At 43.3% G+C, this 15,544-nt stretch overlaps 1 protein-coding gene across 1 annotated transcript in view; it reads left to right on the forward strand.

Annotated features, from left to right (window-relative positions):
* Asxl3 (ASXL transcriptional regulator 3) overlaps positions 1-15,099 on the forward strand; it is a 139,100-nt gene extending 124,001 nt beyond the window's left edge. The window contains exons 9-10 of the mRNA XM_036205161.1: positions 1,635-3,588; positions 6,962-15,099. Of these exons, the coding sequence (XP_036061054.1) occupies positions 1,635-3,588; positions 6,962-10,717 (5,710 nt within the window). The 3' untranslated portion in view covers positions 10,718-15,099. The remainder of the gene's footprint in view (positions 1-1,634; positions 3,589-6,961) is intronic.
* Positions 15,100-15,544: the final 445 nt, after the last annotated feature.

The raw sequence follows: 15,544 nt of genomic DNA on the forward strand, positions 1-15,544 counted from the left end.
CATGGTCTCTTAGTGTCTGCATTATATCTGTCCAGGTCCTTTTGGCTTTCAAAGTCTCCATTAAGAAATCGGGTGTTATTCTGATGGGTTTGCCTTTATAAGTCACTTGGCCTTTTTCCTTTGCTGCCCTTAATGTTCTTTCTTTCTTCTGTACATTTAGTTGTTTAATTGTTATGTGGCAAGGGGACTTTTTTGGGGGGTCTAGTCTGTTTGGTCTTCTATAGGCTTCTTGTATCTTCATAGGCATTTCCTTCTTTAAGTTGGGAAAGTTTTCTTCTATGATCTTGTTAAATATATTTTCTGTGCCTTTGAGTTGGTATTCTTCTCCATCCTCTATCCCTATTATTCATAGGTTTGGTCTTTTCATGGTGTCCCAAATTTCTTGGACATTTTGGGTCATGACTTTGTTGGTTTTAGTGTTTCCTTTGACTGATGAATCTATTTCTTCTACCATATCTTCAACACCAGAGATACTCTCTTTCATCTCTTGCATTCTGTTGGTTATACTTGCCTCTGAAATTCCTGTTTGTTTACTCACATTTTCTACTTCCAACATTTCTTCTGCTAGTGTCTTCTTCATTTTTTCTATTTCCCTCTTCAGGTCTTGGGTCGTCTCCCTTGCTTTTTCATGATTTTCATTCAAGGATTTATTGTTTTCTTCTGCTTTAATTGTCCTTTCCTCTAGGTTTTTATAGCGTTCTTCCGATTTTTTGTTTGTCTGTTCCTCTACTTTATTTTTTATTTCTTCTATATAAGGCTCTAGCCTCTTCATGATGTTACTTATAAGGTTGTTTTCTTCTTCTTCCATTCATGATGTTCAGATGGGAGTTCCAGGGCGGACACAAGGTGGGGGCTGGTCTCTGAGTCTGGGGTCTGGGGCAAATGGGTGTGGGGGCAGGGTGTGGAGACTTCAGTGTCTGCCTTCAGTCTTGGAAAAGGGGAGCTTTCCAGCAGGGCCTGCCGATTGGCAGGCAACTGGGGCCAAGTTGGTCAGGTCCTCCTGGAGTGGCCTGTCTCCAGAGGTAGGACCCAGGCGCAGTTGCCTCTCTGACTATAACTCAGGCACTCAGTCACTTCAATTTTAAAATTTGATATATTTCACTAAAGTTCCATTCATATTAATTATTTCCATTGCATACTTTAAAGTCTTTGTAATTTTTATAGTATAAAGACATCTTTTTTGGGGGTGTGGGCGAGTTGAGGATCAAACCCAGGGCCTTGTGCTTGCTAGGCTAGTGCTCTACCACTGAGCTAAATCCCCAAACCCATAAAGACATCTTTTTACTTTCTGACTTCAAAAAATAGAATTTTATTTATTCATTGATTCTCTGGCCATATTTTCTGATTCATTGTTATTTGTAACATTCAGATTCCCTTTACTAATACTTGGTAAGATTTATAACTCTTTGCTTACAAAGTAAATATTGCCTTTCTTAATTAGCTGAAGCTTCTTTTATGTGTAAGAGCAGCACTAATGCTATGTCAGGAACTAGTTGACATAAATTAATCATGTGACTTAGTGTTTTTCTGATCAAGTCAATATATTTACTTTTATTGAATACCGAACCTGTAAGAGATCTAATCCAAGCCTTTTGCATTATGACTGTGTAATGATGTATCTAATTTCTGCTCAGATTGGGCATGTCCAGAGAAGAATCCATAAAGCTCACTTCTGGACCAAACCATGATGGAGCTGCAGGGTGTTCCTCGAATGGGAACTCTGGCATTCCAGGTGCTTCTGCACAGACGGCATTAGAAGAACAACAACCAAAAATCATGCAAAGTTCAGCTTCCTCAGAGCCTGACTTCTGCACTACCATTTGTCCTATGTTAGAGGTTCCAGTGAAGGATGTAATGACAGAATCAGAAACAGAAGATATCTTTATCCCGGAGGAATCCGTGATTCAGGAGGAAGTGGCAGAAGAGGTAGAAACGAGTATCTGTGAATGCCAAGATGAAAATCATAAGACCATTCCAGAGTTTTCTGAGGAGTCTGAAAGTCCAGGCACCTCTTGTGAAGAGCCTCAATTAGCAGTCCCCGAAGATACCTTGGAGTCCTGTGTTGTAATGAATGATATTTTAGAAACTTTACCTCATATTGAAGTGAAGATAGATGAAAAATTGGACTGTCCCCAGGAAGAAATGTCAGTTGTTATTGACCAACTAGAAATCTGTGACTCTCTTGTTCCTTGCACTTCATCTGTCACTCATATCCTTGATGCAGAACAGAAGGAACAAGGAACCACTATAGTGACCAGCACTATAACCCTGAGAGCAGAGCCATCTTCTCTGGAAAGCCAATTTCCAAATGAGGGAATCGCTGTAGACATGGAGCTACAGAGTGACCCTGAAGAACAGCTCTCAGAAAATGCTTGTGTCTCTGAGACTTCCTTCTCCTCTGAGAGCCCAGAGGGAGCATGTGCCAGCCTTCCATCCCCAGGTGGGGAAACACAATCCACGTCCGAAGAGTCATGCACCCCAGCCTCTCTGGAAACAACGTTCTGTTCTGAGGTGTCTAGCACTGAGAATACAGATAAGTACAACCAGAGAAACCCTACTGATGAAAGCCTTCATGTGTCTTTGATGTCAGAAGTATCTCCACTAGCCACCTCACCTGAAATCTCAGAAGCATCTCTAATGTCCAACTTACCTCTGACATCTGAGGCATCACCAGTGTCCAACTTACCTCTGACATCAGAAGCATCTCCAATGTCTGATTTACCACTGACATCAGAAACTTCCTCAGTGTCTTCCATGCTTCTCACCTCTGAGACGCCTTTTGTATCCAATTTGCCTGTCCCTGCAGAGACTTCTCCAATTTCTAACTCTTCCATGAATGAAAGAATGATGCATCAACAGAGAAAGTCACCATCAGCTTCTGAAGAAGCTCTCTCTCCACAGAAAGATGAATCTTCTGCCCCCACCAAGCCCCTGGGAGAGAACCTTATCTCCCACCCTAAGCCTTTGTCCAACATGCCGGAACCCATCAGCATGAGTTCTTCCATTGTGCCTGAAGCACTCCCACCTGAAGAATTGCACAGCCAGACGCTGAATCTTGAGCCTTGTCAATCTCATGTTGAAATGGAGAAGCTCTACCCGCCTTCTATCCCAGAACTTCCCTCTACAGAAATGATGAAGGTTAAAAACCACAGTGTCCTGCAAAGAATGGAAAAGAAAGGGGTGTCCTCACCATTAGAAGTCCCTGCCTTTTCTGAGGAGACAGAGACTGAGGGGAATGAGATTCCACCAGCTAAACTCCAGGACAAACAGTATGTCCCATCAGTAGATAAGGCTCCATTTTTAGAAGGCTCAAGAAACAAAATACATAAGCAGACCAGTATACTGAATAGACTGGAGACCTCACATAATTCCAAAACATCAGAGCCCTCCAAGTCACCCGATGGGATAAGAACTGAAAGTAGAGAATCAGAGATATCAAAGAGGAAAACTGTGGAGCATAGTTTTGGAATCTGTAAAGAGAAAAGAGCCAGGATAGAAGAGGACCAGTCAACCCGAAGCATAGCATCCTGCAGTTCACCTGAGAAAGAGCAGCCTCCACGAGAGGAGCCTAGGGTGCCTCCTCTTAAGGTATGGTATTTTAAAATAGACTATTCTGGAAATATGGTCTCCTCTTTAGAAACTCAATTTTCAGAAATTAATTAGCTATTTCTCTTTTTAGGCTTCATATAGCAAACTATAAACTAATCTATTCATACTAACTCTGTCATTAAACTATCTTTAAAAAAACTGCATAGAGGAGCCTTCAGAGATGGATTGGTGGCTAAGAACACTTGCAGCTCTTGCAGAGGACCCATGTTCAGTTCCAGCATACATATCAGGTAGCTCAACAGCACCTATAACTCCAGTTCCTGAGGATCCGATGCCTTCTGACCTCCCTGGTACTTGGAAGCACAATGTGGCTCATGTACATATCCATACACATAAATTTTTTAAATCATAAACTATACACTGAGCCAATGTAAGAAGACCTGAACCACCCATATGTTTTGGCAACAGGATTTAAGAGCACTGTGGAGAACAGCAGGGCCTAGGGAATCCTACACAACATGGAGAGATCAGGACTTTTGAGGATTTTAAGATATAGAAGAGAAACTTGGGAAAGTGTGAAAGGTATGTTACAGTTCCACAGGTTTGGGGAAAGTGGTCAGAGGCCAATCCAGGACTGAGAGATGGAGATCCAACAAACAATGAACACCCAACCTCCAGGGCAAAGAATAAGAAACATGTCTTTTGGGCCACTTTTGAATATTTCCTATGCAAATTAATAAAATTCCTTTATTAACTGAGAGAGAATGCAGTAGATACAACAAGAAATCCAAAATTTAGTTTCCAAGTTATTAAAGAGGCCTCAGATGTCACCAAATTATAAAGCTTTTTGGACAGATAACCCTGTTTGAATGCTTTTGTTTTATCCTGGATCAGTTTGTCTTTTAAGAAAATACATAGGTTAAACACGTTGTAGGTGGGTAAGGAAACTGGAAGTTAAGGTTGATTCAAAGTAAATCGCTAGGAACATATTTTGCTGTGCTTTGCCACATTTATTTGTGGCTTTTGCCTGTACCAATATATGTGTACACAGTGGATAATGTCCTCATCACAGGGAACTGTAGAATTAAGAACATCTTAAGCTTTTAACAAGTACCAGCCTCTTAGTTTGCTCTGCTACACCCCATCTTATAGGTGATTTAGGATCTTTATAAGCCTGAGTTTTAAGAGTGTGGTTGTAGTTATTTTACTTAAGAAAGCCATAAGATTCTAAACATCAAAATGGCTAATGTAAACACCACTTAATAAACCACTCTGCTATTTAATTTCTAAACCACAGAAAGAAAAACATAAATATACGTTTTCGAGGAACTATTTTTTTTAGGTATACACATGTTATTTTCCTAGTCAAAAGCTGATTTTCTAAATGTTACATACTTTATTTAAATATATATTAATGGATTAGGCAGGTATATGATAGATACATGATAGATGATATATGTCTACTGAAAGACAAACTATTCACTTAGTATTTGAATGTGATCTCTTGATAAAGCAGATTTAGGTAGAATTTTAACATGTTTAATTATTTAGACTAAGGGAAACATAAAACTGAAAAATTTCATCCCTCTGGCAAGTAGGTGATTCTTGGCCATGGATTAGAGAACATGGTTTATAAGCAGTTTATAAGAAAAGGGATTGCTTAGAGAGAAGGGATGGTCTTCTAGAGGTCCAGAAATGCATCCCAGGTGGGAAGATCCTGTACCTGTCAGGAAGTTATAATGTCACTATCCTTATATGTTTGTGAGAAAGATAAAAATTTTCTAGGAAAGTCTTGTTTGAAATGGGAAAGGGAAAGACACAGAGCAGATTCCTATGAACAGCAGAGTTAGGAGTTCACAGATTCCCTGTCACTGTCTAATCCCTGGTCAGATAACATCCATTGGAAGTGAAGACAACAACCAGAGCCCTTCCAGTCCCCAAACTGTAACTCTGAACTTTTTCTTAGTGATTAGGTCATCACAGCCTTACCATGGGAGGCTGCATGCTAGCTTGTGTGACTCCCAAATGAGTTCATGACTTTTTAGCCTATTAGATAGCAAAACTAGGTAAGCAATGTAGACTTGGCAAGACGTACAGTATACCTTTAGATGGTCAATATTAAAAGAAATCCCAAATCGTATCTTTTTGAAACTCAGAAGTAGTCAGTCAACCACTCCTGCTTTTATGAAAATGCCATGACAATACAGACCTGAAGTACCACATCCTCTATCTATAGAAAGCCACTGGCCAGAAATAACTGAACTCATTTATAAATGTCCATAGTATGCTTATTACACACGTTAGGTGCAAGCCAACTGGTCCATCAAAACCATACTATCCTCCGATCCTGGAGCCAATGGGGCACACAATGACTTTCCAGAGGATGGTCACCTTTACAAAAAGCCAGGGTGAAAGAGCTGTGGTCTTCAGGCTTCTTGGCCAGAGCTATTTTCTTTGAACTAAGTGAAGGGAGATTAAACTAAGAGAAAATAGCTTAGATGGTTTGGTTTTTCTCTAGCAGGGAAGATAATTTTAAAGGTAAGTATCTCTAAGTCTTTTTGCCCTGTCTGTCTGTCTGTCTATCTATCTATCTATCTATCTATCTATCTATCTATCTATCTATCTATCTATCTATCATCTATCTATAATTTATTATCTATCAATATGTCATCTATCTATCTCATTTATCTACCTATCATCTATCCATCTATCTCTGTCAGACATCTATCATCTGTCTATCATCTATCTGTTTTTGAGACAGGGTCTTTCTATGTTGACAAGGGTGACTTGGAACTGACTATGTAGCATAGGATAGCCTCAGACTCTCACAGTCCTCCTGATCATGCGTGCTTCACCATGAATGATCTAATCTTATGCCAAGAAGCATAATATTTGCTCTATTTATAAATGACTTTAAGAAGATTCAAGTCCTGATAAATGAAATCACTGGCTGATGTCTTCATAAATGAAAACTTTACTGTCACATTCATACTGCATTTATTGTTTCTTTATATCCTAAAGATTCATTCAGACATCGAGATATCTTACAATCCACATTATGACTGAATGCAGCTCACCCCTACCCACTAACCACCTTTTTTAAGGCTGAGGTTCTCCTGGAGGCCAGGCCTGCTTTAAGCTTAATACATAGCCTAGGATGAGATCTGATCTCACTGTACAGCCTGGAACTAGTTATGTAGACCAGGCTGGCTCCAAGATCACAGAGAATAACCTGCCTCTCTGTCCTGAGTGCTAGGGCTACAGTGACATAACCCAGGATTTTGTACATGCTAGACCAGCACTCTACCAACTGAGCTACATCCATGGGCCTCATCCTCCCGTTGGGTTACCATACTCCACAATCCTCCTCATTGGTTGCATACTAAAACTAACCATCTTTTCCTTCTTTCAGATACAGCTTTCTAAAATTGGGCCACCTTTTATCATCAAGAGCCAGCCAGTCTCCAAAGCAGAGTCCCGAGCATCCACTAGCCCTTCGGTCAGCAGTGGTAGGAACACAGGAGCCAGGACCCTTGCAGACATCAAGGCCCGTGCCCAACAAGCTCGTGCCCAGCGTGAGGCTGCTGCTGCAGCTGCAGTTGCAGCTGCAGCGAGCATTGTCTCAGGAGCCATGGGCAGCCCAGGAGAGGGTGGAAAGGCAAGAACCCTGGCTCACATCAAGGAGCAGACCAAAGCTAAGCTCTTTGCAAAGCATCAGGCCCGAGTTCACCTCTTCCAGACCTCCAAGGAGACCCGGTTGCCCACTCTCAGCTCCAAGGAAGAACCTCTCAATATGGAAGCCTCTTCTACTCCTGAAACAAAAATGGAAGGTTCTACTGGTGTCATCATCATCAATCCAAACTGCAGATCTCCTAGCAACAAGCCCACACACCTCCGGGAGACCACCACTGTATTACAGCAGCCTCTGAACCCGCCTCACATTCCAGAAACTGCCACTGACTTGTCTGTGCATAGTTCTGATGACAGCATACCTGTGTCACATTTAACTGAGAAAATTGTCTCATCTACCTCTTCTGAAAATAGCAGTGTACCCATGCTTCTTAATAAAAATCCCATCAACCCCATCCCTATGTCTGTCTGCAGCACTGCTGTGCCGGGAGCAATTAAAGAGCACCCCTTTGTGAGTCCTGTTGACAAATCTTCTGTCCTCATGTCTGTTGACAGTGCAAACAGTACGATTTCTGCTTGTAATATAAGCATGTTGAAATCCATCCAGGGATCTGACACCCCATGCATAGCCCTTGTACCAAAATGTATCGACAGGACTCCTATCCCAGCTGCTCCAGAAGGTACTGGGCGGTCTAGCTCCATGGATGGTAAGACCCTGCTTGTACCCAGCAGCAAGGCTGCTAACTTAGTGTCCAGTCAGTACACATCTGTGCCAGCTCCCACTGTTGGAAGTAATTTGCCAAACCATCTCTGCACTAGCTCTGTCTTGATTCCCCCCACGGGGATTAGTAACAGATTTGCTTCTGAGAAGATAGCCATGTCTGGGAGTGAAGAACAGGCCACAGCGTCCATTAGTGCCACCATGAGAACATCTCTCAGCTGTGGCGACTCAGTGGCTGTCACTGATCCACTGGTTTCACGCCCACCCATCGCAATGTTTTCGGGAAACATGCTCACTATAAACTCTTATGATAGCCCTCCCAAACTAAGTGGAGAAAGCTTGGACAAAAATTCAGGGCCTCAAAACAGGACAGACAATTCTGGAAAACCTCAGCAGCCACCAGGGGGCTTTGCCCCAGCAACCATAAACAGATCAATCCCATGTAAAGTCATAGTGGACCACAGCACAACACTGACCTCCAATCTGTCTCTGACTGTCTCCATTGGAAATGCAGACGCAAACTTGGATCCCCAGAGTAGGCCAGTGAGGACAGACATATCCATACAGCCTGTGGCATGTCCTCAGGTGTCAGTCATTAGTAGACCCGAGCAAGTCACAAGTGAAGGTGTTGACCATGGTTCTGTTTTCATTGCTGCTTCTACAGCTAAACAGGACTCTAAGACCCTTCAGGCCACTAGCACCAGCCATCGGGAATTGCCCCTTGCTCTTCCAGATAAGCTAAATGAAGTGGCTGCGCCCAGTCATGGCTTTGCTGAGCAGGCACGGAACTCGAGTACTTTCAAGAGTGAAACAGACACAACCTGTAGCAATCAGTATAATCCAGGAAACCGGATTTGCTGGAGTGAAGAGCCAGTGAGAAACACGGGACAGCCTGTGGTTAGTCACTCGGGTTCAAGTAAACAGAAAGACTACCCAGAGCAGAGTGGACTGAAGGCTGTCAAAACAGAGCATGCCAACTATGCACACATGTCAGAGCTCCACCCTCGGAATCTTGTCACGAATGTCAGCCTTCCTGTGAAGCCCGAACCCCATGAAGTAGACAAGGGTTTTAGAATGGACACGGAGGATTTCCCTGGCCCTGAGCGTCCTCCTCCAGCCCCAGAGGTGACAAACAGTGTTAGTGGACAACAAACACAGGTCACGAAGCCTTCCGCCACGAGCCCCATGGAAGAGCCTATTTCCCTGGCTACAGATACCCTGAAAAGACTTCCAAGTGCAGGCAGCTCAAGCTGCCGCCTGTCTTCCGTGGAAGCTAATAACCCACTGGTGACACAGTTACTGCAGGGCAACCTGCCTCTGGAGAAGGTGTTACCTCAGCCAAGACTGGGGGCCAAACTCGAAATCAACAGGCTCCCTCTGCCCCTTCAAACTACCTCAGTGGGTAAGGCCGGGCTGGAGAGAAGCCTGGTGGAAATGCCGTCCAGCTCTCCAAATCCAGAAGGTAAAGGCTATTTGGCAGGAACTCTAGCACCGCTCCAAATGAGAAAGCGAGAAAACCATCCCAAGAAGAGAGCAGCCAGGACTGTGGGAGAGCACGCTCAAGTTAAATGTGAGCCAGGGAAGATGGCGATGGAGCCAGATGTCAAAGCGGTACCCTGCGTCATCAGTCCAGGCGTGAGTCAGCTAGGACACAGCCAGCCATTTAAGCAAGAACGGCTTAGCAAGTCCTCCATGGCCAACAGGATCATGCCCAGCCCTGAGGTCAAACAACAGAAACGGCTGTTGCCTGCATGTAGCTTCCAGCCGAGCCTGTTCCATGTGAACAAAAATGATGGCTTCCACACTGACACTAGTACCTCACACAGACAGCAGTTCTACCAAATGCCCATGGCTGCCAGGGGTCCCCTTCCCACTGCTGCTCTGTTACAGACCTCTCCCAAGACCCCAGTGGGCTGCAACGCATTTGCCTTCAATAGGCATCTTGAACAAAAGGCATTGGGAGATGTCAATCTTCCTTCAGCACCTCACCAGCTAAGACTAGCCAATATGTTGTCCCCCAACATGCCCATAAAGGAGGGCGAGGACGGAGGAGGTACCACACACACCATGCCAAGCAAAGCAGTGGTCCATCCTCCACTGCCACTTCCACCACCCCCTCCTCCACCACCCCCTCCACCCTTGGCCTTGCCCCCGCCACCCCCTCCACCCCCTCCACCCCCTCCACTACCTCCACCTCTCCCAACTGTAGAAGTCCCATCCGATCAAAAGCAACCACCAGTTACCATGGAAACCAGTAAGCGACTTAGTTGGCCCCAGTCCACTGGCATATGTAGCAATATCAAATCAGAACCTCTTTCTTTCGAGGAAGGTTTAAGCAGCAGCTGTGAACTGGGCATGAAACAGGTTTCGTATGACCAGAACGAAGTGAAAGAGCAGCTGAAGGCATTCGCATTGAAAAATGCAGAGTTTTCTTCCTACTTGCTCTCTGAGCCTCAAAAGCCTTTCACCCAGTTAGCTGCTCAGAAGATTCCAGTGCCCCAGCAACAACCGCTCTGCGGAAGTTACCCAACCATACACTTTGGGAGCACAAGTTTCCAAAGGGCAGCCTCTGCCATCGAAAAGTCCATTGGGATTCTGGGAAGTGGCTCCAGCCCTGCCGCCACCACAGGCCTGGCAGGTCAGAACACTCCGATGCCAGTTCAGAACTTTGCAGACAGTAGCAACACTGATGAGTTGGAGCTGAAATGCTCTTGCCGGCTCAAAGCCATGATTGTGTGCAAAGGCTGTGGGGCCTTCTGCCATGACGACTGCATAGGTCCTTCCAAACTTTGTGTCGCTTGCCTGGTTGTCCGGTAAGAGCTGAGTGAAAGGTGCAGTGCCCCCCGCCCCCCGTTTTTAACATGAAAAAGCCTAACAGGATTAGCAAGGAGTCAAATAAGGCATTGATTTCTGTACTGACATATCTCGTTGAGGAACTAGTCATCTGTTTCTTCTAGGTGATTATTTTCTTACATTTCTCATACAGGGGAAGATGCAGCACACAGTCACCATTCACAGCTTTGATGTGTTTCTGTCCATGTACACAGATCACTGCCTCATTCTTTTTTCTTTTTCTTTCTTCTTTCTTTTTCCTTTCAATCCAGGCCTAGACAGTAAGGGCATCGTGAGTTGTCTAATCACCAGATATGCAGATGTTGAAAAACTCTGACAAATATGACCTAAGTTGGCCAGGTAGCTTTCCATAGATTGGATATCACAGCAAGCATTCTGCAGTGATGCTGTGGGACCTACCCATACCCAGCGGCTTGAGGTATAGTAGGAGCAGGAGCCTAAAGATAGGATTCTTCTATTTACCCTGATCACAGAAAGTGTATGAAGGATGTGTCAGTGGCGTCCACTGTACCAGCTCTTTCTCCTCCTTTCTTACTCTTTCTCAGAAACTGGCAAAATACCTGAATTGGCTTTGGGTTCTAGTCCACAAATTGTGGTTGAATATGCTTTGCAACTGAATTGACAGTGGAGCTCCGTGCTATAGGTAGTGTGATTCTAGCCCTTGGATACCCAATAATGTAAGGTCCATTGGCTGATAATCACGGAACCAGAGTATAGTGGTCACATGTGGATTTTAAGAGCAAATATGAAAATCTGTGCCCTGATATTAGAAATAAACAATAAAATGCTGTTCATGCATATATAGTTGGTTGATGATGTAAGGTATTAAGCATTCTAATCACTCTAATCCAATAACCACATGGAAACTGGGGGTGTGGAAAGCAACTCTTGCCCTTATTCACACCAGTACACTCTGACCTTTGCAGAGATGGGCCACCTCCTTTTGCAAGTTGGTAGGAATTGATGATAGGAATTACAGAAGGCTGAATGAAGGGTAATGTTTTTTCGGAACCATTTCTCTCCTCTTGATTCCCAGTCTACACAGTTGTCTTTGACTCTGAAATAACCCTTATTTTAAAAACTTGCTCCCTCTGGCATGTGTTGCCCTTTCTTTCCTCAGACCTAGGAGAGTGGGATGGAAAAGGAATACTGCATCTCAGTTATCTTCAGTGTTTATCCCGTGAAAACTCTGAGGAGCTGAGCTACATCCATCTACTGACAACTCTCATACTGGAGACAGCTGTGCTTGTCAAGGCTCTGTTCCCCCAAACCAAGCTCCAAAGCACACAAGACTAAAGGAGAAGTGCACCCATTTAACTTCAGACTCAGAGCACAAAATGCATGCGAGTGCCATTAGTCCATTGGTTGTGCCTGTAGACTTACAAATTAAAGAATTCAGAGGGAAAAATCACTTGTGTCTAGGGTCAGAGTGAAAGATACTTTCATGTGGGATCATCTTGTCAACGTAAACATTTCTGACATTCCTTGAAAATGTATCTTCAAAAGTGAACTGGAATGAGAATAAAATACATTCCTGAAAGAAAACAAAAAAAAAAAAAAAAAAAACACTATGTTAAAAAAAAAAACATAATAACTGGGGTGGGGTACTTTCCTCTAAATTTATTATTGTGATGTTGCCAAATTTCCTTAGGTGACCAAGACATTGTTCTAACAAAGTCCTGAAGGTGAAAGGTCCTTTATCTTACAGACAAGCAAAGAAAGGCTTGCCTGTGGCAGTGACCCTGTGCTTCAGTCCTGGCCCTGCCCTTTCATATGAAAACTATCTATTGATGATGGAGAAAGTCAGTGATGCACTTAGCTATAGCCCAAGGACTGCAACCTTAGGGCCAGGTTGTGAGCTGCCTGCCTGCCTGGGGGTAGCTGTGCTTATCAGTAATGCCCTTATGGTCTGCTTGGTGTGACATCATCTTAAGTTTGAAGCTTGTGCTCTTAGCCCCACAGAGGGGCACCCCCATACACAGTGACACTTGCATGCCTACCCCTTCCTATTTAATCGCTGCTATTCCAGCGCCAGATACTGTCTACACCAGCAGATTCTGAACTACAGCGTCAGTACCTGACACCTGTTCAAGAGAACCCAGTCTTCGAAGCCTTTGCACTCTGTATGAGGGACAGTTGAGGCTGAAGGGATACTGGGCGCGTTGTCAGTTGCACCTTTGTTGAATACTGCCTGCCAATTGCTTCCTGGGAATAAAGAAAAGTGTCCTTCTGTATGTTTGGATTTTTCACATAGTAAGTTTGGAAATTCAAATGTTGATAGTGCATGGATTCTGTCACCCAGGTCCAAAGAGCATAATTTTTCTAGAACCGGCTTCTTTTCTGCCCCAGTTCAAATTCTCGACGTTCTCTTATTGTTTATTTTCCTGAGACATTATCTTTGGAGTGAGTATAGTAAAGAAATTCAGGAGCAAAATGTCGGCTAGGTATTTTGTAGGTATGCATTTCATGTTCATATAAAAGCCAGCATATTCGAATTAGGCAAGCAGCTTCCCAGCTTCCTGATTCCACGTTTCTGCGTGTGTGCAGCTCAACACTGCTATTTACTATGCGGCTGTGGTGATGTAATGTGCAAACTTCACGTGTGCATTTTCCTGATCACTGGACACTGTTAGTCCCCTATCAGGAACTGAACTTGCACACGTAACATGTATTTATTTTTAATCACAAAGGATGTATTTCTCAAAATAGCACTTTTGAAGCAGGGGAGGGAAGGAGACTGCCATGCCCTGTTCCCCTCTATGTGATATGCATATGCCTGAGGTGTATAAAACATTTAGCTAGTTAATGGGCATGTTAATAAAAGCATTCTGATGCAAATTCATTTTCAAAATGAAAATATTTTTCCTTCCCCAAAGTGAGAATGCAAAATACAGTGACCAGAGCACCATAGTTATGTAGACTATTTCCCTGTGAAGGCCTAGTGTTAAGAAACAAACTTACAAACCTATGAGCCTGAGCCAGGTTGCTAGAAAGACTTCATGGCAGTATGAGTTTCTGAGGTGAGCTGTAGAAGCATAGCTGACTTCTGGACCTTGGGTATTCTTACTCAGTTCAAAATAAGCATAGAGAAATCAGCTGGTGCCTGTGGTGCTTCATGATGTAGTCAAAAATAGTACTTTAAAGAGTACACAATGCTGCAAGCCAGACGACTCCTGTACCAACACTTGCACAATTTCAAAAAAAAAAAAAAAAAAAAGAACTTGCTGTGGCCAGTCTCCCAGCTTCTCTGGGTGGGGTGTGATGGCATCCAGGTGCTGGATGCTGAAGTCCAGCTTCACTACTGCCTGGTCCTAGCCTAGTGTGGGAGCCCAGCTGCCTGGGATACCCACCCCATCCAAACACAGAGCTCAGACTCGAAGTCCACCTGTGTTCCCCGAGAACAATGTGAAGAGTCCTGGGACAGAACTCATCCACTGTCAGGGGCCGATGTAGCCAAAATGTCACTGTAAGAGTTGTGTTGCTCCCCATCCCCATGGTTGTCACTGTACAGCGAACACAAGGCATTTTTACTATAATTTAAAGGAGCTGCTTTTTTTAATAGCATACACTATTTAGCTTTGAACTATATTTTATAGTCACAGAATAATCTAGACTGTAGAGAAACTTTGCTGTGTTTGTGCTGTTCACGAATGTTCCAGAAAAGTGCTTTACCTGGTTTCCCCCTTCCCTGACTCTGCTGTACCCTTTCCTTGCTTCGCAGAAATCCGATCTCATTCATGTGTTCAGTACCATTTTTTTTTTTTAATGTGTTTGTTGTGGACTGTTCTTCCTTTGGGTCAGTATTCTAAATGTTTACATCTGTTTGACATTAGCCCTGTAATGCTTCTTTTTTTGTTCAAAGGCGGAATTTTCTCCTCCAGTAAAACAGCAAAATGTGAAGTCAACCCGAACACAGCATGCATGGCACACACAGACTGGGGGCCCAGGCCCTGACTGTACACAGACATTTCCTATCAGCATACACAAGAGTGAAACCCTCCTTCAGTCCTCTACCAAAGAATATATTATTCCCACAGGAAAAACTCAGAAAGGTGTGTAAAACCCTCAGGAGGAGGAGCAGTTCATCCAGGAGACTGCTGCAATTGAGTAATGGTATGCTTGCTTTGATACCTGACTAAATGTGACTGGCTGCAACAAGCATTTCAGAAAGTTTTAGGCAGTGTTTTGTTTAGAATTCAGGGATCATGCATTCTTTAATGGTGCTGTTTGGTTTTTTATTTCTTTTCTACAAAGAAGAAAAAGTGTTACCTACAAAAGTAACTGCTCATGGTAATGTAAGTTAAATGGAATGTCTGTCTCTCTATGTTTCTATGTTTTTCCTTTTCTCCAAGTAAGAATTTGGTTTCAGTATCAAAATATTCTGGAGAAAATAAAGAAATGAAAACATGAAACTTTTGTCATTTGAATTTGTTAATGTCATGAGGTTTGAACACTCCATTCAGGAAAACATAGAGAAAAAGCCTATACCATTGAATTGTCTACTCATATTTTAGGTATGAAGAACTGTCAACATTTGATTGTAAGTAATGGTAACACAGTAAAACAGAAAAAAAATGTCTGCTGTGCATATAGTCTACAGCAATGTTTGAGCCTTGTCAAAAGCATCTTAATTTCTTTCTTTCTTTTTTTTTTTTTTTTTTTTTTTTTTTTTTGGTTTTTCGAGACAGGGTTTCTCTGTGTAGCTTTACACCTTTCCTGGAACTTGCTTTGTAGACCAGGCTGGCCTCGAACTCATAATATCTGCCTGGCTCTGCCTCCCAAGTGCTGGGA

This window comes from Onychomys torridus, chromosome 13 (genome assembly GCF_903995425.1).
Source record: "Onychomys torridus chromosome 13, mOncTor1.1, whole genome shotgun sequence".
Lineage (NCBI taxonomy): Eukaryota > Metazoa > Chordata > Mammalia > Rodentia > Cricetidae > Onychomys > Onychomys torridus.